Source organism: Mustela lutreola, chromosome 14, assembly GCF_030435805.1.
Source record: "Mustela lutreola isolate mMusLut2 chromosome 14, mMusLut2.pri, whole genome shotgun sequence".
Lineage (NCBI taxonomy): Eukaryota > Metazoa > Chordata > Mammalia > Carnivora > Mustelidae > Mustela > Mustela lutreola.
In genome coordinates, this window is record NC_081303.1 from 71,053,858 (window position 1) to 71,077,055 (window position 23,198).

At 44.9% G+C, this 23,198-nt stretch overlaps 1 protein-coding gene across 1 annotated transcript in view; it reads left to right on the top strand.

Moving 5' to 3' along the window:
• Positions 1-26: 26 nt before the first annotated feature.
• Positions 27-23,198, top strand: part of COPA (COPI coat complex subunit alpha) — a 45,192-nt gene continuing 22,020 nt past the window's right edge. Inside the window, exons 1-10 of the mRNA XM_059145481.1 lie at positions 27-171; positions 3,637-3,750; positions 4,124-4,197; positions 8,836-8,916; positions 13,361-13,437; positions 14,376-14,485; positions 19,546-19,655; positions 21,059-21,158; positions 21,948-22,083; positions 22,591-22,673. Coding sequence (XP_059001464.1) covers positions 132-171; positions 3,637-3,750; positions 4,124-4,197; positions 8,836-8,916; positions 13,361-13,437; positions 14,376-14,485; positions 19,546-19,655; positions 21,059-21,158; positions 21,948-22,083; positions 22,591-22,673 — 925 coding nt within the window. The 5' untranslated portion in view covers positions 27-131. The remainder of the gene's footprint in view (positions 172-3,636; positions 3,751-4,123; positions 4,198-8,835; positions 8,917-13,360; positions 13,438-14,375; positions 14,486-19,545; positions 19,656-21,058; positions 21,159-21,947; positions 22,084-22,590; positions 22,674-23,198) is intronic.

Genomic DNA, 23,198 nt, shown 5'->3' on the forward strand with positions numbered 1-23,198 from the left:
GGCTCCTGGGACCGGAAGTTCGCGGGGAGCTTCCGGGAGGGGCCGCGCCGCGGCGCTGACGTGGAGGGAGCCGAAGGGCAGCAGGGAGTGGCGGGGCTTGGGTCGGCGCCTCGGAGCCGGAGGCCTGAAGGATGCTAACCAAGTTCGAGACCAAGAGCGCGCGGGTCAAAGGTAGTGGAGAAAGCCGGGGATGGGGGCTCGGGGGCTGGGTGTCGGCGCGACGCTGCGCGGGGGCGACAGAGGCCGAGCGGGGCCCACCGAGCGGGGCCCACCGAGCGGGCCCGGAGGCCGAGGGGAGGAGGGCGGGCCGGCCTGGCGGCCCTTCCGTGGCCCTGTGTCTCCGGAGCGCCCTCGGGACGCGGTGCACCTGTGGCGGCGCCCGCACGGCAGGAGGCCCCGGAGGGCTGCTCCCGGCGCCTTCCGTTCCCTCTTCTCCGGGGGCCACTGCCCCCGGCTTTGCCCCGTCCCAGGGTCCTGCGACCTGTTGGCGTTTGGATAACCGTGTTGTAGGGAGTGGCCTTGGGGGTCGGGTCTCGCCCTGGGCCCTTCGCATCTAAGCCTGGCATTTTCGGAAACGAGAGCCGGCTGCCGCTCACCGGGGCGCGGGCTGCACCTCACCGACGTCCAGGGCCTCCGTGGGGCGCTTTGTCCTACCCGCAGGCGGGACCCGGAGGCCCGTCACCCCGGCGAGCTCCGAACTTGCGCAGGTGGCCGGAGGAAATACTGCACGCCTGGTTGAATTAGAGGTTCAGAGAAACAGCGAAATGATGTTCCGGGAGTGTTCGCTTTTTACCTGCAGTTCATCTTTAACGGGGCGTCCTCATTCTTCATTTCCTAGATACGGGAACCCCGAAGCCTGAGGATCAGTGGGTGGAGGTGGAGGGCAAGGGGCTGAGAGCGCGGCGGAGTCTCTTAGAACGTTCGAATGGGAAGGGCAGAGAAGTGAGGCCTCTTGGGGGCGGGAACAATTTACATTTATGCATGTAGAAATTCAGACGTCTGCTGAGATCTTGGATATCTAGTAAGGTGCATGAGAACAAGGGGTTTGGGAACTTGGTATTTGGAGTCACAGGGGCTTTGCTTTGGAATCCTGAAACAGCCCCTAACAAGCTGTGTGATCTTGGGCGACTTACTTGAGGTTTCTACAGCTCTGCTTTCTCGCCCCTAAAACGCACATGATTAACGTTCTTCTTAGAACTGGAGTGAGATAGGGGCGCCTGGGGGGCTCAGTGGGTTAAGCCGCTGCCTTCGGCTCAGGTCATGATCTCAGGGTCCTGGGATCGAGCCCCGCATGGGGATCTCTGCTCAGCAGGGAGCCTGCTTCTCCCTGTCTCTCTGCCTGCCTCTCTGCCTACTTGTGATCTCTGTCAGATAAATAAAAAAAAAAATCTTAAAAAAAAAAAAAAAAAACAAAAAAAAAAGAACTGGAGTGAGATAATGTATGAGATTGCTTGGTACAGTGCTTGGGGTAGACTGAGTGGCTCGAAAACCGGAGGCCACCGTTCCTGTGGGAGTAGATTCCGAGCAGTGTCGGAGTCTCCTGGGAGTCGTGGCAGAACTTGTGGACGGCCGAAACGGTCTGCGTGATGCGTGAACCTTCCCTTCTGATTTCTCACGGGGCAGTGGTTTAAAGTTTTTATTTTCTATTTATTTGTCAGAGAGAGAGAGAGAGAGCACACAAGCAGGCAGAGTGGCAGGCAGAGGAGGCAGAGAGAAGCAGGCTCCCCACAGAGCAAGGAGCCCGATGTGGGACTCCATCACGGGACCCTGGGATCATGACCCGAGCCAAAGGCAGCCATTTAACAGACTGAGCCACCTAGGTATCCCAGAAAAAAAAAATTTTTAATGGGAAAATAGACAACTTAGAAGAAATGTAAGTGTTCAGTAGGTAAATGAAAATATTCTCCTACTCACTAATAATGAAAGAAATATTAAAAAAAGAAAAGAAAAGGTGGCTCAGTTGGTTAAGCTCTGACTTTTGCTTGAGTCAGGATCCCAGGGTCCTGGGATGGAGTCCTACATCCTGCTCCTCGCTCCGTGGGGAGCCTGCTTCTCCCTCCCCTTGCGCGTGCGCACGCGCTCTCTCCCTCTTTGACAAATTTTTTTAAAAATCTTTTTATTTTTTTTATTTTTTTTTTTTAAAGATTTTATTTATTTATCAGAGGGGGGTGGAGAGAGCGAGCACAGGCAGACAGAATGGCAGGCAGAGGCAGAGGGAGAAGCAGGCTCCCTGCAGAGCAAGGAGCCCGATGTGGGACTTGATCCCAGGACGCTGGGATCATGACCTGAGCCGAAGGCAGCTGCTTAACCCACTGAACCACCCAGGCGTCCCTTAAAAAATCTTTTTAAAAAGTTAAATACCTTTTTTTAAAACTTTAGGTTAGTAAAACAAACAAAACAACAAATAACCAATAACATTCATGTTGGGCAATGTGTGCAAAATTGGTGTCTTCAGAAACTTGATCAGACTATATGCTCCTAGTCTTTCTGCAGTCAGATAGTATCTGTGAAAATGTTAAACGCACATACCGTATTCCTGAGCAATCCTCTTCCAGGTCTTTAGCCTAAAATGGCAATAATGCAAATAGACTAGATAATGTTTAGAAATATTTTCTTTAAGCTCCGTTTCTGGTAGATGAAAATTAGGGGAAAAATCTTCAGTGCTTATCACTAGAATAATTTAAAAATGTGGTACATTTGTATTTTGCTGTTGTTAAAAAGAATGAGTTCGTATATTTATATATACTTAATGAGATCCGTGGTATATAACTAATAGAGAAAAGAAGTTTGTGTAACTTATTTCCTTTTCATAAAATGATATGGTCTGAAAGGATATACTCCAGACAGTTAGCAGTCGTTACTTCTGTGGGCTTCCATTTCCAGTCATCGTAGAGTGAAAAAAGACCTTCCACCTTCAAACAGCTGTACAACTGAACACCGTGTGTGTGACAGGCAGTGCAGGAGAGTGATTCTTGAGAGTCCTGTGGCTGGTTGAGCTCAGCACCTGGAGCCTTTCCAGGCTGTGGTAGAGGGAAGGGGAAAGAGCCCTGTGGCTCACTGAAGACAGCTAGGATTTGCTGGACAAAAATACCAAGGAGGGAGCTACAAAGGGAACACCGGAGTCCTGCTGGGGATGCTGTCCGCCCTTTGTCTGAGTCCTCATCTACATTAGCCTGTGAGAAAATGACCCAGAGCCTGGGAAAGAGCATCTAGAAAGAAGGCCAACTAATCCCTGCACTCACTCAGAGCTGGGAGTAGTTTTGTGTTCCTGCTTGTCAGAATTGAAGGCCTCATGCTGTGGGGCATCACCTGGGGGCCTCAGGCGGCATCGCCTTCACCGTGGTGCCAAATTAGATCGAGACTAACGGCTGTTGTGTGCTCACGCTAACAAAGCTAAAAGCAGACTTCCAAACAAGTAACCTCACAACATCCTAAAACAAAATCTAGCAGTATTTAAAGGAATGTAACAAAATCCAGCACCGAACAGCATAATATTCATGTCTGGCGGTCAGTGAGTGAGTGTATGAGCTTAGGGTCAGCTTAGCTCTTTGTTTTTCCTATCCGAATTGATGGGGTGCTATTGTGGCCTATGCTTAGCTAATTGGATCATCCCGTTTGTTTGTTTTTTCATCCTAGGGCTCAGTTTTCACCCCAAAAGACCTTGGATCCTGACCAGTTTACACAATGGAGTCATCCAGTTATGGGACTATCGGATGTGTACCCTTATCGACAAGTTTGATGAACATGATGGTAAGATAACAGTTTCTAGGAGGAAATTGAAGAGATCTTAGTATTTATTGACTTCTGGGGTAGTTTAAGCTTTGTTTAGGTTTAGAGAATATGAAAGGACTGCATCCTGAATAAGAATCACCTTGGAGGGGCACCTGGGTGGCTCAGTGAGTTAAAGCCTCTGCCTTTGGCTCAGGTGATGATCTCAGGGTCCTGGGATCGAGCCCTGCATCCGGCCCTCTGCTCGGTGGGTAGCCTGCTTTCCCCTGTCTCTCTGCGTACTTGTGATCTCTGTGTGTCAAATAAAAAAAAAAAAATAATAATAATAAAGAATCACCTTGTTGATTAGGAAGTACAGTTCTCTCTAACCTACATTGCCTGCTTTCTTCCTCAGGTCCAGTACGAGGCATTGACTTCCACAAGCAGCAGCCACTGTTTGTTTCTGGAGGAGATGACTATAAGATTAAGGTACAAAGGGTCTGTTATGATTGGGAGTAAAGGATAAGATTTGGGTTTGAGCAGTTATGGAAGGGACCCAAAACAGGACATCACATTCACACAGAGCTCAGGCTTCTGATGTTATCAGGGACACTGATCCAGGAGACATTCATTGAACTCTTGTCTTGTACCAGACACTGTTTTATTTTGGGGGGAATTCAAAAATAAATAAGAAATGGAAAAATATTCTAATAAAATAAGAAATGTTCTAATGGAGGAGTTACATATACATCCAAAATAAGAGCATGTACAGCTTGCTGAATGATACAGTGGAGAGGTAACCAAAGTGAAATCGGGAAGGACAGTCCAGGCCAAAGATAGAAAAGCATGACACAGCTGGATACATCTGAGATAGGTAATGAGTTTGTGTGAATAAACCCTGGAGAAAAGGTGTGAGAAGGGCCAGAAGACAAGAGGGGCCAGATCATGGAGTGCTTATTTGCAGTATTCAGAAGTTTGGGTGTCTCAGAAGTTTTGGGAGCCATTACGGGGGTTTAAATAGACAAGTGACATCAGATTCACTTTTTTTTTTTTTTTTTTTTAAAGAATACGTGGATGGTGGTATACAGGATGGTTTGGAGGAAGCAGGCAAGCTGGATGCAGCGATGCCAGTTAGGGGACCGTCCTATAAGCCCGAGTGGTAGATGGGCAGAGCCTGACCTCAGGCGGTGGTGTTTCACAGCGGAGACAGAGATGGAATTGAGAGCTTAAGGAAGGGCATCAGGGAGTCTGCCGGAGGGACGGTAAGGGGACAAACGAGATGGCGTTTATTGCAGGCTTCTAGCCTAGGTCACTGCGTTGGGGGAGCGGTGTACCGTTCACGGGGAAAGGAAGAAATGAGGAGGTTCAGTTTCCTGGAGTGCCGGCGGAGGATGGTGTCTTGGCCTGTTGAGGGGGCTGCTCCACACCCTGCGTGGCTTATAGCAACAGAAACTTCTCATAGTTCCGGAGGCTACAAGTGAGAGATTAGGGGACCAGCACCGTCAGCTTCTGGTGAGGTTCCTCTTCTTGGCTGCAGATGGCTGCCTTCCCGCTGTGTGTCTTGACGTGGCGGAGGGGTGAGGGATCTCTGCAGAGTCTGTCTGATCGGGACACTGATCGGTGGAGGAGGCCTCCAGCCTCTTCAAAGGCCCTGCCTCCTAATCCGTTCACATCAGGCATTAGGATTCCAGCCTGTGACTGTGGGGCGGACACGGACATTCAGTCCGTGGCAGATGGGTAATGAGTACCGTCTTGACACTGATGAGCCTGAGGTAGCTAAGGGCAGTCTGTGGAGATGCGTCTGCGCTGGACTCGTATTTGGGTGTTGGCCTCATGAAGGAGGGAGCCGGAGCAGAGGTGGTAGAAGGTGTCTACCACCAAAGGTGTCTGGGATTATGTTGAATGAGAAGCTGTCATTGAAGAGCTAGAGGAAGTAGAGTTCATGTAGGAAAGAATGATTTGAGAGCTTGGAGGTGAACCATGGGGAAGAAGCGGAAGCTTATTGGATGCCAAGGGAGGAGAGAAGAATTTAAAGGAGAAAAGTGGTCGGGATAAACCAGGACCACGTAACCTTTGGATTGCTGGAGGAGGGAGATGTTAGTGATGCTGGTGGCCCCTTAAGAGAAAGTGAGGCAGCAGAATATAGGCAACTCTTTGAAGAAGCTTGACTGATAAAGGCAAATCTAGAGGCAGAGTCTTTGAACCTGTAAAAAAAAAAAAAATCAAAAATTTCTTTTACTTCCACAAGTTTGCATTAAACATGTGTATCAAATCAAACCAGTGAATTTTACTTCATAAAAAAGATAATTTTTTCAGAAGCTAGCTCAGAAAATTATGTTCTAGATTACACAGCATAACTTAGGTGACAGGCGTGACACATGCTGACTGCCCACAGATAAAAGAGGCCTTAGAATTATAGGAAGGACAGTTCTTTCTGTTTTTAGATTTCACACTATTTGCTGGTACAGAGAAGCTCAAACCACTTGATAGATCTCAGAAGCTCCTCGGGATATCACTTTCTTTTAATATTTTTAGTGAAGTATTTGTTATTTATATTGATGGCCATTGACTATCAAGAATGGTTAACTTGGATTCCTTATAATCTGTTTAAGAAAGGAAAGACTGCGTGACTTGTAAGAAAAAGGATTTTTTCCCCACATCATTATTTTTTAAAAAGATTTATTTTCCATTTATATGAAATGTCCAGATAGGCAAATCAGTAAAGACAAACAGTAGACGGTTGTCTGAGGTTAGAGGGGTTGGAAGGAAATGGAGAGTCACAGCGATTGAGTATAATTTTGGGGGGCAGTGTTCTAAAATTGGTGGTGGTGATGGTTGCACAGCTTTGAATGTACTGAAAACATTAAATTCTATATTTTTTAGGGTGTAAATTTTGGGGGATTTGAATTATATTCCAGTAAAGCCTTTAAATAAAGGAATTAGCTAGCTGGCGGGGTGTGCAGTGTTACCACAGGAAGGCACAGATAGCCAAAGTCTAAAAACCCTGTAGATCTTTAAGGATACACAGTTCTGGAGTTCGATAGAGGACTGTAAGGGAGTCAAGATAGTTTGAAGCTGGAAATGTCGTTTAAAACACTGAACTCTGTAAGGAGGAAAAAGTTAAAGAATAGTATTTATGATCTAATTTTTGTGTGACACTCAAACTTCATTGTGTACCTGTATTTTATTTATAGATAATTGAGCAGGTGACAGTGAAAGTATTGGGATACGTTCACGTTTTACTTTGATGTTTCTTTTTGTTCACCTTTTCTCATTTCTACACACACCTGTTAAGCTCCTCCGAAGTGGTGGCCACTGTGTTAGGTGCTGGGGGATAGTGTTGAGCATGGTGGACAAGGACCCCGCCTTCAGAGAGCTTGCCTTCTTGTTTGGACGATCATACTTTCAGTTTGTTTGAATTTGTTACGGGAAATGGTACTACCTTTTGTAATTCACAAATGAAAATCAAAATTTTTTTAAGTAAAAAAGGAATAGTAAGTAGTTGGCTTGGGGTAGATTGTAAAAAAAATTTTAAATATTGGGGTGCCTGGGTGGTTCAGTGGGTGAAAGCCTCTGCCTTCGGCTCAGGTTGTGATTCTGGGGTCCTGGGATCAAGCCCTGCATTGGGCTCTCTGTTCAGCAGGGAGCCTGCTTCCCCCTCTCTCTGCCTGCTTGTGATCTCATTCTCTCTCTGTCAAATGAATAAATAAAAATCTTAAAAAGAATTTTTTTAAATGTTAAAATGCTTTTAAGAAGCCACTGACCTCATAATTTTGTACTTTTTTGGGAGGTTTTCTGGATGGGAGTATGTGCTTACATTTCTGGTCCTGGTTTAGTGTCTTCCTTAGTTACTTTCATTGATACGTGGTACTTTAGTAGTTAGCTCAACTTTATATCTGAATGTGATGTTTGTCTGCTTAGTCCATCCCAACTGGGCAATGTAGTATTTTCCATAGCAATGAATTAAAGTCTGTTTGCCCAGTACAGGCTGTGAATGTATGGGCATCCTTTGCCACCAAGTTAGCAGTCTAAGAGAAGATGATACCGTGTGTTATATTATTGTTTCCTTATTTTTTTTTTTCCCAAGATTTTATTTGTTTATTTGACAGAGAGAGAGATCACAAGCAGGCAGAGACAGGCAGAGAGAGAGGGGGAAGCAGGCTTCCCGCCGAGCAGAGAGCCCGATGTGGGGCTTGATCCCAGGACCCTGAGATCATGACCTGAGCTGAAGGCAGAGGCTTTAACCCACTGAGTCACCCAGGTGCCCCTTATTGTTTCCTTTTGAGTCATAGTATCTGTCCCGCTTTTTTATCCTGATTTAAGGTAGTAAGTAACACACTAGGGGGTCAGTGTTCAAGCTAAGAACGCAATTATGAAGTGGAAAGAAGAGTTAAGCCTGTGCAGACCTCTTGTCTCATGTTTTTGTTTTTGTTTTGTTTTTTTAATTTATTTATTTGACAGACAGAGATCACAAGTAGGCAGAGAGGCAGGCAGAGAAAGAGGAGGAAGCAGGCTCCCCGCTGAGCAGAGAGCCCGATGTGGGGCTCAATCCCAGGACCCTGAGATCATGACCTGAGCCGAAGGCAGAGGCTTAACCCACTGAGCCACCCAGGCACCCCTTGTCTCATATTATTAAATAGGGATGGTTTCTCCCCAAAGAAAGGAAAAACCTATCCATAATTGTCCCTAGCCTTGCCTTTTTTTCCCCTCTCCATATATTTAGCAGACGTATGTTTTCATCTTTGATCTCTTTGCCTCCAACCTTAAACAAGTCTTTTTTTTTTTTTAAGATTTTATTTATTTATTTGACACACAGAGATCACAAGCAGGCAGAGAGGCAGTCAGAGAGAGAGGAAGGGAAGCAGACTCCCTGCTGAGCAGAGAGCCCGATGCAGGGCTCGATCCCAGGACCCTGGGATCATGACCTGAGCCGAGGGCAGAGACTTAACCCACTGAGCCAGCCAGGTGCCCCAGCCTTAAACAAGTCTTAAACAAGACTTCTATCAGGGTTCCTACTTATTTAGAAATGCCAAAAAATATAAACAAAATGTACTTGTTGAGAAACCTGAAGCTCTTGGAGGCTCAGGACCCTTGTGTCCTATTGCTTAGTTGCGTTTCTCCTTGCAGGTGTGGAATTACAAGCTTCGGCGCTGTCTCTTCACATTGCTTGGGCATTTGGACTACATTCGCACCACATTTTTCCATCACGTAAGTAGCCATGGTACCTCTAGTTGCAGAGCATTCTTCGCTTTCTCTGTGGAATCTTCTACTTGCATCTCAAGAACCCATGCTTTGATACCAGAATTATTGGAGTTCTTGGAGTGGCTCTTCTGGAATCTGTGTGGTGTTGACCTTTCTGCTTTGTTGTTGATCTTTTGTTTCCTTCTGGGAAAGGAAACACTTAGGGTTATATTGAATTGAATTGAATTGAATTGAATTGAATTGAATTGGATTCAGTGGGCTCTATAAGGAAGGCATTGATTCTCTATTGGGAAAAGCAGAGATTTGATTTCAGGTTTGCTGAGCTAGCGAACAAAAGTTTGCTCACTAATTCCATGTGGGGTGTTTTTAAGTAGGTGTGTCTGGAGGGAGATCGAGGTTAGATGCCGTTTTGGTGAGCTAATCAGTTTGAAGCATGAACAATCAAACGTTTCAATCCTAGGATTTTAAGGTGCAGTAGAGGCTGTTACTTTAACTAGGCTTTCTACTCTTTGATCTGTCAGGTATCCTAGAAGACGGAGTTAAATGTAGATTAGAGACTCAGCCTTTTATCCAGTCTCAACCTGTCTGGATCTTTCTATAATTCTATGCTATTAGATTTAATTTCTACTGCTTCTTGATTAAGTCTCTTGAATTCAGTTAGAATATAAAGAAATAAGCAAGAGCTTCTTGGTTAAGTATAGTTTATTTCTTTTTGTAAAATTTAAAAAATTTAGAACGATTACAAAAATTGTAACAAAAACATGTGAGAATGATTAACCAAAAAGGTGGAAGACCTGTAGTCTGAAAACTATAAAACACTGATGGAAGAAATTGGAGATGAACAAAGAAATGGAAAGATATTCTATGCTCATAGTTTGGAAGAACAAATACTGTTAAAATGTCTGTATTCACCAAAGCAATCTACAGATTTAATGAAATTCCTGTCAAAATACCAACACCATTTTTCATAGAAGTAGAACAAACAATCCTCAGATTTGTATGGAACCACAGAAGACCCCTGCATAGCCAAAGCAGCCTTCACTTGATCTTAGCCAAAAGGCTGAGAAACGATTAGCCAAAGCAGTCTTGAAAAAAACTGGAGGTATCACAATTTCAGACTTTAAGTTATATTACAGAGCAGTGGTAATTAAAACAGTCTGGTTCTGGCATAAAAAGAGACACACAGATCTTTGGAACAGAATAGAGAGCTCAGAAGTAAACCCTAAATTATATGGTCAATTAATCTTGGACAAATGAAGAATGAATATACAATGGGACAGATTTTTCAAGAAATGGTGTTGGAAAAACTAGACTATTTTTTTCACCATACACAAAAGTAAACTCAAAATGGATTAAAGACCTAAATATGAGACCTGAAACCATAAAAGTCCCAGAGGAGTGTTGGCATGGCTCAGTGGGTTAAACAGCTGAATCTTGATCTGAGCTTAGGTCTTGATCTCATGCTGGGCATGGAGCTTACTTTAAAAAAAAAAAAAAAAAAAGTGCTTGAAGAGAGCACAGGCTGTAATTTCTTTGACATTGGCCCTAGCAACTTTTTTTTTAAAAAAGATTTTACTCATGTATTTGACACAGAAAGATCACAAGTAGGCAGAGAGGCAGGCAGAGAGAGAGGGGAAAGCAGGCTCCCTGCTGAGCAGAGCCCCATGTGGGGCTTGATCCCAGGACTCTGAAACCATGACCTGAGCTGAAGGCAGAGACTTGGCACCCTGAGCCGTAGCAACATTTTTTAAGATAAGGTCTGAGGCAAGGGAAATAAAAGCAAAAATAAACTTGGGATTACATCAAAATGAAAGGCTTTTGTATAGTGAAGGGAACAGTAATCAAAACTAAAAGGCAACCTGTGGAATGGGAGAAGATATTGGTAAATGACATCTGATAAAGGTTTAGTATCCAAAATATATAAAGAACTTAAAAAACTTAATACCCAGGAGTCCCTGGTGGCTCAGTCAGTTGAGCATCTGACGCTTGATCTCAGCTCAGGTCTTGATCTCAAGGATGTGAGTTCAGGCCCAGTGTTGGACTCCATGCTGATGGTGGAGCCTACTTTAAAAACAAGAGCAACAACAAACTTAACATCCGAAACCAGATAATCCAATTAAAAAATGGGCAGAAGACGTGAGCAGACATTTTTCCAAAGATACACAGATGGGGGGCGCCTGGGTGGCTCAGTGGTTTGGGCTGCTGCCTTCGGCTCGGGTCATGATCTCAGTCAGGGTCCTGGGATTGAGCCCCGCATCGGGCTCTCTGCTCCGCAGGAAGCCTGCTTCCCTCTCTCTCTCTCTCTCTGCCTGCCTCTCTGCCTACTTGTGATCTCTGTCTGTCAAATAAATAAATAAAATCTTTAAAAAAAAAAAAAAAAAAAAAAGATACACAGATGGCCAGCAGACACCTGATAAGATGCTCAGCGTCACTCAGCATCAAGGAGATACAAAGCCGAGCTGCAGTGAGCTATCACCTTCCACCTACCAGAATGGCCAAAATCAACAACACAAGGAACCACAAGTGTTGGTGAGGATGGAGAAAGCGGAACTCTAATGCACTGTTGGTGGGAATGCAAACTGGTGCAGCCGCTCTGGAAAAATAATATGATGGAGATTCTGCAAAAAAAAGAAAAATAAAACTACAGCTACCCTATGATCCAGTAGTCACTCTACTGGGTGTTTACCCTCCAAATACAGAAACACTAATTCAGATGGATACACGTACCCCATGTTTATTGCCACATGAATTACAGTAGCCAAGCTGTGGAAGCATCTTACGTGTCTGTTGGTAGATGAGTGGATAAAGAGGGGTGTGGAATGTTCAGTGTCAAACAGGAATAAAGTCTTGACGTTTACAGGGACACGGATGGAGTTAGAATATAATACAAAGCAGAATAAGTAAGAAAGACAAATAGTAAATGATCTCCTTCATGTGGAATTTAAGAAATAGAACAAATGAGTGAAGGAGAAACAAAGACAGATCAAGAAACAGATTCCTAACTAGAGAGAACAAGATGATGGTTACCAGAGAGGAGGCTAGGTGAAATAGAGGATGGCGATCAAAGAGTGCACTTACCGTGAGGAAAAAGAAAATTCTCAGACGGCGCAGGCCTTGCTGTGAGCTCGTGGCTGGTGCTGAGGCCGTCCTGCTGACACTCAGTCCTGGAGGGCCTGCTTCACTTTATGAGAAATGAAGCCAAGAGTGCTTTCTGTTTCTTTCTGTTCTCAACGCACAGAACAAAATGAAGGAAATACATTTTATTAAGGCCATTCTCTGAGTCCTTTCATCCCAAATTTTTACCTCCAGCACTACTGGTACTTTGAGGAAATCATGTGCAGTGTTAAGACCCTGTGGCATTTGCTTTTATTTTAAGTCTAGAATGATGAGAGGAGGAGGCGGCCAGTGTGAATGGAACACTGACTGAGTGGCCTGAATGGTTTTGGATACCTCTTCCATGGTTCTCCACCGCGGGGGATTTTGCCCACTAGAGGACATGGTAGTGTCTGGACACATTTTTGTTGTCATGGCTTAGGGCACAAAGGCTGCCCATATCTGGTGTATGGAATCCAGGTACGCTGCTAGACATCCTTCCATGTACAGAATGGTCCCCTTCAAAGACTCATTCAACTCAGAAATGTCAATAATAACCCCATTTTAGGGATGGAAAAATCTGGTTTTCAGTGATGTCACGTAATTAATAGAAATATATGTGATCAATTAAAAAAAAGGAAGACATTTGAGAATGATAACCACTCGATGAAATGATCTGTGAAGCAGATTGTTTTGTCCTTGGGGTAAGGGACGTGCTGAAGATCTGTCCAGAACAAGTTGCCATCCAGTTGGAAAGTTCAGAAAAAGTTTCTTGTATTTTTTTGGCTGGATAAGTAGATGTGTGCCTTGTACTTACTAAGTTCTGTGCTAAGCACTGAACATTACTACTGTGAATAAGAAATACCTTTTCTCAATAAACTTACAGACTCTAAGAGAACTCAGTTGTTTTTCCATGTTATTTTGTGCTTTGGTTCCTGAGATGGGAATTTTTTGAGACTGGATGGTGTGACAGGAGTCAGACCGTGAAACAGTGTTCTAATCCTAGCGTGAAAGAGAGAAGATCCTTTCATAGGATCTTAATTGACAGGACTAACTGTGTATAAGTAGAAATACATGTAAGCACACACAGATACGTAAAAGTAAGAACGATACATATTCTTCGCCTCTCATAATCCTTTATGCCTTTGTCTGGCTTCATTCTGAAATCTCCAGGGGAAAGTGCCGCTGTGGGAAAAGCTGGTAGAATGGTGGGGAGGAGAAAGAAGCTGTGGTCCCTTTGCTAGTACAGCTGAGATGCCCGGCAATGGGGGGTTTCCTCCAAAGAGAGGGATGGCTACAGAGCCCGAAAAAAACACATTTGTTTAGTGTTGAAACCCTTGTCTGGATTGTTTTTCAGGAATATCCCTGGATTCTGAGCGCCTCAGATGACCAGACCATCCGAGTGTGGAACTGGCAGTCTAGAACCTGTGTCTGGTAAAGCAGGAGATACAGCCGAGAGAGAGGCTTCGTTCTGCCTCGTGTTTGCATAATGAGCTTCCCTTCACAGCAATCCTTTCCCTTCCCTGGTGGGCCCTGCCCACTGACTAATTACTCATTTATTTGTAAGATGCTTTTACAGATGATAAATATAGAGGCAGTCTTGTTAGTAATGTAACAGTCTGGATTTTCTAATCACTTCTTGCCAGGGAAGGGAGGGCATCACTAGACTTTTAGAACAGAATTTTCAGCTAGTTTTCAGTTCTGTTCCCATGAAACCTGAGTTAAGGTCTAGACCATCATCCTGCCTTGTGTTCAGGTCTTGAGCTTTCCGTGAAGCTGTAAGGACCATTGAAAATGATGCTATTTAAGAGTGATTATCCCACCAAAATCAAACTGGTAGTTTCCAGTATAAATTACTATGACTCCATTTATTTTGACATATGAACTTTTTTTTTTTTTTTTTTTAAGATTTAATTTATTTGACAGAGAGAGAGACAGTTTAAGAGGGAACACAAGCAGGGGGACTAGGAGAAGGAAAGCAGGCCTCCCGCCAAGCAGGGCCCCTGATGTGGGGCCTGATCCCAGGGCGCTGGGATTATGACCTGAGCCGAAGGCAGATGCTTAACGACTGAGCCCTCCAGGCGCCCCGATATATGAACATGTTTAATAGGAGAGGAGAGCAGTGCAGTGTACGTCTCCTGCAATTAGTAACACTTAAATGCTGAAGCATCAGAGGAAAGAAGGGGACTATTGTTAAGAGAGCTGACCTTGCTTACTGTTACTAGTTCAAAATTGTTAGGGTGACTTGCCTTTGCCTCCAAAAAGAATACTTGGGACGGTTATCTGTTAGTGTGGAGAGTGGTATTTAGTGTGTAGGAGTCTGTTGAGTCCTGCCTCTAATTTGGTGTTGTCTTTCTTTTTTCTTCTTGCAGTGTGTTAACAGGACACAACCATTATGTAATGTGTGCTCAGTTTCACCCCTCAGAAGACCTGGTTGTGTCAGCCAGCCTGGACCAGACTGTGCGTGTTTGGGATATTTCTGGTGAGCTGCCCAAGTTCAGGGGACAGCCTCATCATGTCTGGCGCAAAACTGCAATTGCTTTTAAAATAGTGACGGTAGTTGGCCTAGAACAGGAGAAGTTAGAATATTCTGTTCTCACGTAATAGCGTCTCTGCTTATGAGGGTATGAAGTCTGCTTTTGATGGTTCTTTGCATTAGCGGATTGTTGAGGAAAGTGGCTACTCTGGAAAGTATATTTAACCTGAAGGGAGTTTTACTTGGTAGGTGGAAGAGTTTGTAGTTAAAATCTAGATGCTGCTGTATTAGAGAATCTGTGTACCTGGGAATGTCGGAGAGTCATGCCTTCCAGTGAAATAAAACAAGAGATACCATCTTCCACCAAAATGAATTTTGGGGATAGATTAACGCAGGGAAGCAAGATTCTGGAATCTTATGGCCTCACTTAGAAATAGAAAAATCCCTCCATTTCTTCTAATGTAGGGAGCCCAGGGGAGGGTGGGATTTTTATGTCCAGGAAACCTCTCAGTGGGCAGACTTCTAGAAGTTAAAGTGACCAGAAATGAAAATAGAATTATAGATTTTGGAGAGTTGGGATAATCCCTCCTTTCACAGTTTATCTTGATTTGGGCGTAAGGATTTACTGTTTGGCGCTGTGTAGGGGAGACGTGAGAAGTTGCTAAGCCGAGCCCGTAAACGTGCGGGAAGGACGGCCCCTGTGAGGCGGGCAGGCCGGTCGGCCAGCAGGCTGCTGGCTGGAAGTGCTTCATGGATGGCTGGACCGTGGAAAAGGAACACCGGCTGCTGTGGTTCCCTGCCCAGTAAAGTCTGCTTCTCACCTGCTGAATTGTCTCTCTACTTGTTGCTCTTCAGAATTCCTAGAGATTGGGGTTCTGTGGAAGTCAGTGGCTAGAGTGCAAAACACTTGTTTCCTTCTATGAAAGGGAGGACTCAGGGGTCCTTGGCCTGGTTCTTTTTTGTGGCAAACGTGTCACCCGTCTGAATTGTGTGGCCCAGGTCATAGTTTTTCTCAGCTTGCTGGTGACATGGCGGGCTGGAGCACCGCAGTGCTTGCCCATTGTACGAGCCACTTAGGAACAGCAAGTCAGAGAGCTGGATTTCTGGGAGCAGCGCTCGGAATGCTGCCGGAGCAGCGGGGTAAGGTCCGTGCAGCATGGAAACAGCTGGGGGAGGATGAGGGCAGAGGCAGAGCAGAACCTTTGGGTCTTTTTTTTTTTTTTTTAAACTTTTCAACTTTCTCATGTGTACGTATTTTGGCGTGGCAGAGATCTGAAGAGCTGGAAACTAATTTAGGTGACACAGACCCTCCTACCCATCCCTCTAGCCCCCTCCCCTTCCCAGCCATGAGAAGAGTTTTTGACAGAAACTCAGTGTACGTTACATATTATCTTGAACTTGGGAATGGCCGTCTGAGTCCTGTGTCATGGCAAACCATTGTGATGACTCTCGTCTTAGAATTTCTAGAACCGTCTGCGCTTCTCAGAGGGTCAGGATTAGAGGGCAGTGGCATCAGCAAGAGTGTATGGGAGATGGGCAAGTTGCACTCTTCTCCACTGGGGCTTTTGCCATTGCAGTTTTTCGTCAGACTGATGAGGCCTTTTAAAGTACACCCAGATGTGACCAGCCTTGCCGAGAGGCGTTAGCACAGGCAGCATGAAGCCTGTGCTCTCTCCTCACCGCTCATGCCGGGGGCTCCTTACTGACTCTCTCAGTAACCCAGCTGTGGCTTTCCGTGGTTTTCACTGTGCACACATTCAAAGCGCCCTCTCTGTCTCTGGGTGCAGGAGCCTCAGGGCTTGCAGCTGGCTCACCTGGTTTCTGCTGGGGAGCCTCCCGTACTGAGAAGAGCGTCTCCCAGCCAGAGCTCTGTGACAGGACCGAGTGCCACTCTGATCCTTGGAGTGACTGTTTTCTCACTTCTCATGAGAATGGTCTACAGCTAATGCTGTTGTAGATCATAAAGAAGTTAATTTGTTACGTGCTTAAGGGATGCTTTGGCCCTTAGGACTTCGGAGAGGGGCCTCTCCACCCCACTCTGCGAGTGCTGGCCGCGCCCCCACGCTGGCACAGCAGGTGCCGGTGGCCTGGTATGGTGATTGGGCCAGTTTGGGTGATGGAGTCTCACTGATAACCTGAAATGCCCAAAGCAAGGAATCCTTTTCTTCACGTTTGTAGGTTGAAGGTCATTTTTACGTCAGAATTAAAACCGAGAAGAGAGTTTGACCCTGCTTGGGGTTTCTACTTGCTCTTGAATGTGTGCAGGGCATGGGTCACCGTCTAACAGCTGCGATTGCTGGCCTTGTTCAGCATATGTGATACTGAGGACCTTGTGCTGACTTGCTTTACTAATGTGAATGCTCTCTTTCCCGTTTCTAAGTGTTTTTCTCCACTTAAAACTCTCTGGACTTCCAGTAACCCCTTAACGAGAGTGAAAGGAGTTGCTTTGGTCTTTAACCTAAAGGGGCTTTGAGTTTGACTTTTACATTTATTCTTTCCTTTTCTGGAGATCAGCACACTCTTTTTAGCCAAGTTATTTTTGCCTGGGTTCGAATAAGTCTGAACACAGGAAGAGGAATTAGCTTTCAGGTCTTTTAGGGACCAGAGGTAGTAACTCTGGGAGAGGAAAAGTGCATTCTTAGTTTGAGAATGAATACCCTCACATTTAAAGGACTGCGGAAAATCCTAATTGTTTGGAATGTCTACCTGAGCTTAATATACAGTAAGAAAACAGAGATCTTTAAAGAAAAACCTGTCTGGTTATCTGTGCTGTGAGAATTGAGCCCCTTGGGGCTTACTTAACCCGAATCTTTTCTGTTAGCCTGGAAAAGTATGTTTAAAAGAGAATATATTTACAATCTAGATATAGAAGATAGGTTGTTTTTTTAGCTTGATCTTCCAAGTAAACTGACAGTTAAATTATCTTAATGTGCTTACACCTTTGCATGTCAAGCCCATGTAATTCAGGCTTTATCTTTGAAATGACAACTAAAAAAGTATTAATTTGCTGCCAATTCCTGTCCTTATTCTTCTCTTTCTACTACTTCCCCTGGCCCCCATTGGGAAGCGTACGTCAGCCTGGTCCAGTCTGAGAGTGAACTCCCTTCCCTCTGGATTTGAGTAGCTGCTGTAGAAATTTTCCATCTGTCGTTCAGTCGTAGTGAGTGGCTTTTCAAATGCTCAAATATTTCTTCTCTAAGTATCTTTTTCACTGCCTGTCACTATTCATCTATGTGGTTTTGCTCTGCCCCCTTTCCTGAATCATGACAGCAAGTGCAGCAGAGGCTTGAGTTCTGTCATAAGGCTTTTCCTTTTAATGTGTTTGTTGAAGTTTATTGGAGGTGAAGTTCCTCACAGCTGTCTCTGTGTCTTCCTTTGACTCTCTTTCATACACCAGACCCATTAGAAGAAGTTGACAGATCCCATTAAAGAGACAAGTGAAGTAAGTGAGAAGAGACATCCCTTTGATGATGTACTTAAATGGAGGTTTTGGAGAGTGCATTTTTGTTACAGCATCCGTTTTATTTCTCTTACTGTTGACTAAGTGCTCATCTTGGACAGGGGACGAGATGATTGATGCCATTGGGCCCTCTTAGCACTGTTTCCCCAGTGCTGATGTCTACATGCCACTGGAAGAGAAGAGCTTATATTAATATTGTAATTTTAAAACAAAGATAAATGTAATCATTAAAGTTAAATTTTATATTTTCCTACAGAGGCCAACTTTTAGACTTAAGGTGACTTAAGTTTTATTTTCAGTGATAGATTTTATTTTTCCCCCAATTGTGGATACTTGTTTTTTTATTTTACAAGTGCCAGTAGTTTGAATTTCCGCTTTCCCCCACAAATACTTCAAAAGATAGAATTTTAGTCCCAGTTCTGTTTTCTTATTAAAGTATAATTATACCTGGTTGCCTGTCTCTAAGGTTGTTATCGGATCAAATTATAGAACATCTGTAATCAAGTGTAAAATGTAAAATTGAGTGCTTTGAAAAATCACAAAGTGCTTTTTAAATGTAAAGTAGTTGTAAAGTATGCTAACAAGCGTAGCTTTCGTTGTGTACCACAGATAGTCTTTAAAGATAGGTGTAGTTGAGCCCTGAGTTTGGGTCCTGTGTGAATAAGACTGTTCTTACCCTGGTGTCCTTTTTCTGTTGTTTTCAAATTATGGGACTTTCCTCCCAGCGAAACTAGCCTCCAGAAGATTTGTTGGCAAAGTACACATTCAGATCTGTAACCAGCCTTTTAAATTAAGAGCTTAAAAGGACTGACAGTTTTTATTTATTCATTTATTTATTTATAAAATTTATTTTGGGCCTAACTAGATTTTATTAGTCATGATCTAAAGGAAAGAAATCACATTGGTCCAGCCGTCTTCTTGTTGCGAGTACATTATGAAGTTCTGTTGTGCATAAGGACATGACAGTTGAAATGATTTTTGTCCCTGCGCAAGAGTCACATAGAAGAGTACACTTTCCGCAGAGTTGTATGTGTTTCCTCTCTGCCACCAAACAGCTGGTCGGTGTTCAATAGGCCTCGTTTCCTTAGCGCTCTGGATCTGTCCCGTGGAGTGGCCGAGCAGCTTCCCACTTGAGAAGCACGGAGCTGTGGATTCCCCAAATGGCTTTTCTTCCAGGGTTTTTGGGATGATGGAAGAAAAGTTACTATAGTTGCCATAAAGTTGAAAGTGGAAATGGGAGGTTTACCGCTTCAGGCCACAGTTCAAGAACAAGACTGGGAATGATCTCAGGGAGACAGCTCTTGGGGCGAAGCGTGCCGGGTCAGGAGTCTGGATTGCTGTCCTCGTCCTCGGGGAGGAGATCCCAGTAGCAGGGCTGAGAAGCGTTCAGGGAGGGAAAGAGAGGCTCATCACAGTACGTCAGCATCGTGAGCGTTTTTAGAGAGGTAGATAGGAGCTCTTGACCGACTTCAGTCTCTCCCGATTTCTTTTTCCTTTCTTTGTCGCTAACGTTAGTCTCTCCCTGCACCTTCCCGTGCCGCTGTTACTGGGCTCTCTTTGGTAACAGGATTTTGTGTCTTCCATCCCACTCCTCCTCCCTTCAAAGGTCTAAGGAAAAAAAACTTGTCCCCTGGTGCAGTGGAGTCCGACGTGCGAGGAATAACCGGGGTCGATCTGTTCGGAACGACCGACGCGGTGGTCAAACACGTGCTGGAGGTACTGATCTTCGAGGCTCATCGGGGCTCTCGTCGGGGGAGCAGGGACAGGACGCCGCTCGCTCGTTCCCTCCTGGGGGAGAGATCTGTGCAGCGCCTGTGAAGTGCTGGGCATTGTGTGGAGGCTCTGGAGACAGAAAGTCTGGAAGCCGGGAGAGGCGAAGCCTCTGTGGCATCTGAGGGAGAGTCACGTCACCTCCTAAGCCCAGGGGGGAGGGAGGGAGAGAGCTGGTGTCGGCTCTGTCGCATCTCTGAGCAGAGTCCGTTCGCATGCCTCTTGTGAGAGTAGGGAGTGGGGTGGGGGTTCTGATGTGATCAGAGTTATTAAGGACCAGCCCTGGGTGAGTAAGTTGTGTGCGTGGTGAGGAAACAGAAGAGCATTAGAGAAAGAAACTAGGTTTGTAAAAATATCTAATTTAATCCTCACAGCTATCCTCTGAGGCAGATAGCGGTAACTTCCATTTTACAGATGAAAAAAATTGAGACTTAGAGAAATTGGGCAGTTTACCAAAATTCACATGTGTCTAGTAAATGGAAGAACTAGGATTTGAACTTGGATCAGATTCTAAAACCCAGGGGATTTACGCCACAGCATGAAGTCTCTCTAAAACGCTGCTAATCGGAGACTACCTTATCTGTTGTCCTGTTGCAGTACTGAGTACAACTAAGTACAAGATGTCTGAAAATGAGCAGTTCTCAAGCTTTGTGGTCTGAGAATCTCTGTATACCCTTGAGACTTACTGAGGACCCCAAAGAGTTCATGTTAATGTGGTTTATATCTTTCAGTTTTTACCATATCTGTAATTAAAAGTAAGAACTTTTTAAAACATAAAGTACATAAGCACACATTCCGTTAGCCATCAAAGCAATGACGTCATGTCACGTAGCCTCTGGAAAACATCCTCAGGAGAGGGTGAAAGTGAAAAAGGCAAATAATGTCTTAACATTATTAACATTATAGAGCCTGCATTTATTCTACCATGAGAGCTAGTGATAAAACAGGGTAAGAAGTTTTGGCCTTGTGGGTTTCCTAAGAGTATTGGGACTCACCCGAGAGTTTTCTGACCACATTTCTTCCAGTTATAAAATTGGTTTTTATTCTTGTGAGGCTAATAATTAGTTGGGGAAATAACATATAAATAGGTAACAGAACAAGGCAATGTATCCCAAATGCAAGTGATGCTGACTTTGGGGGTAGAAAGATTTGGGAATTGCCATGAGAACTTGGGTATAATTTTGGGTGGGTTGGTACTAACTCTCACGTTAGACTACCATAATCCCTTGACTCTTCTCTGGAAGAGTAAAAATCAGAGATGTTTTTGATAACCACCTGGTGGTGCTTTAGTTTGCTTTCAGTGATGGTTACAAAGCTGCCGTAGAAGAACCACTTCTTTTTTTCCACAGGGTCATGATCGTGGCGTAAACTGGGCTGCCTTCCACCCCACCATGCCCCTTATTGTCTCTGGGGCAGACGACCGACAAGTGAAGATCTGGCGCATGAACGGTGAGTAGACCAGGGACAGTGTCACTGGGTCTGAAGAGCTGGCTGCTGGACAACAAGGTGAAGGAGCCAAGTCTTCTGGACTTAGTGACCCATTTTCCTACCTTGGGTTCTTAACGCTAACCCTAGGAGCATAGAAATTGTCCCATTCTTTTTTTTTCCTGTCTTGAGGTATCCTAATTTTGAGGATTCCTTTTTTTTTTTTTTTTTTAGATTCTATTTATCTATTTGACAGAGATAGACACAGCGAGAGAGGGAACACAAGCGGGGCGAGTGGGAGAGGGAGAAGCAGGCTCCCCATTGAGCAGGGAGCCCAATGCGGGACTCGATTGCAGGATCCTGGGATCATGACCTGAGCCGAAGGCAGATGCTTAACAACTGAGCCACCTAGGTGCCCCATGATTTTGAGGATTCTGAACATAGTTAAGAGTAAACATTCAAAAAATATTTATTGAGTACCTGCTTTGTGCTAATCATTGTTCGAGGCTCTGGAGATACAGTGGTGACTAAAAGCTATAGAGCCTGCATTTATTCTACCATAAGAGCTAGTGATAAAACAGGGTAAGAAGATAATGACGGAGAAGAGAAGAGGTGCTGTCATTGGTGGTTGGGTCTGATTGGAAGAAGAAACATACTGAGATTCAGAGGCTTAAATGGAAAAATTGCCCTGTCAGAGAGAAGTTACTTGTGTAGCATTTTGGAGTAGCTCCTAGCATTTGGTCAGAGATGCTATAATTCTAAGTCCTGAACTTGCAGAGAGTTGCGATGATCTAATTCTCTCTGGTCCTTCAGAGTCAAAGGCGTGGGAGGTTGACACCTGCCGCGGTCATTACAACAACGTGTCTTGTGCCGTCTTCCATCCTCGCCAAGAGCTGATCCTCAGCAATTCGGAGGACAAGAGCATCCGAGTCTGGGATATGTCCAAGCGGTACGGGGGATGTGATGACGTGTGACCCAAGCCAGGGGAAAGCCCCTCCTGCCTGTCATTCTTTCTCCTAAAAGGCAGATCGGACTGCCTCTGTGCATCTCTCCCATCTTCAGCACATGGACAAGTCTGACCCGATGTTTTCAAGGGGCCTAGAGATCAGCCCGTATTTACAGATCTCCTGTCAAATACAACTTCCACATGCATTCTTTTTCTCCTCCAAATTTAAGCATGTTCCTCAGTAGTTAGAGAAAGAAATGTGGAATTGAAGGTAATCATGATGAATAAGGGGAAGTTGAAATACCAAAATATTAGGGTCAGTGAGGTTTCCTCTTTCTTTTGGTAGAATTTATCAAGACTCCCCTTACTTAGTATGTGCAACTTGCTGTCCCCGATCTAATCTTTAATCCGTGTGCTGGCTTACACTCGGTGCTCAGTGCTCTTGTATGTAATAAGCTGAAGATTACTCGGAAATTAATATTTTCCTTTGTGTATCCTCTGCTTTCCTAGGACTGGGGTTCAGACCTTCCGTAGGGACCATGATCGTTTCTGGGTCCTAGCTGCCCACCCCAATCTGAACCTCTTTGCGGCAGGTAAGGGCCATTCCTTCTCTTTTTCTCTTGTTTAAGTTGCACGTCGTTAAGACATGAGAGTGAACCTCTCTCAGCTTTCTCGCCGGTTGACGCGAGGCAGGGTGGTGGGGAGAGCTCGGGTTCTCAGAGCTGTGCAGTTGAAGCTTCTCGCCTTTGCTCCCCCTTACCTTGCTGGAGAACTGTTTGTTTGGGGTTGGTTCTCCACCCAGATCCATTTGACAAGAAAGCCCCTTCCCTTTGATCAGTTAGGAAGCTAATGGTGGACACTCAGGGTTGCCAGTCAGAGGAGCTGAGTTGCTGAGAGGCTGAGAGTCTGAGTTTCTGTCATCCGCGTAGCAGATGGTGTGCTGTGCGCCAGGCAGTCGTCTGGGTGCTGCTGCGAGTGCAGTGTCCCTGACCCTGGGGAGCTCTTACTTGTAGTGAGGAGCGGAGGGGCGGTAAAACAAGTATATAAAACAGCACGTGGAAGATGCTTTGAAGAAAAGCAAAAGGAAGGGGCGTGGGGGGGGACGCGTGGGCACTGCT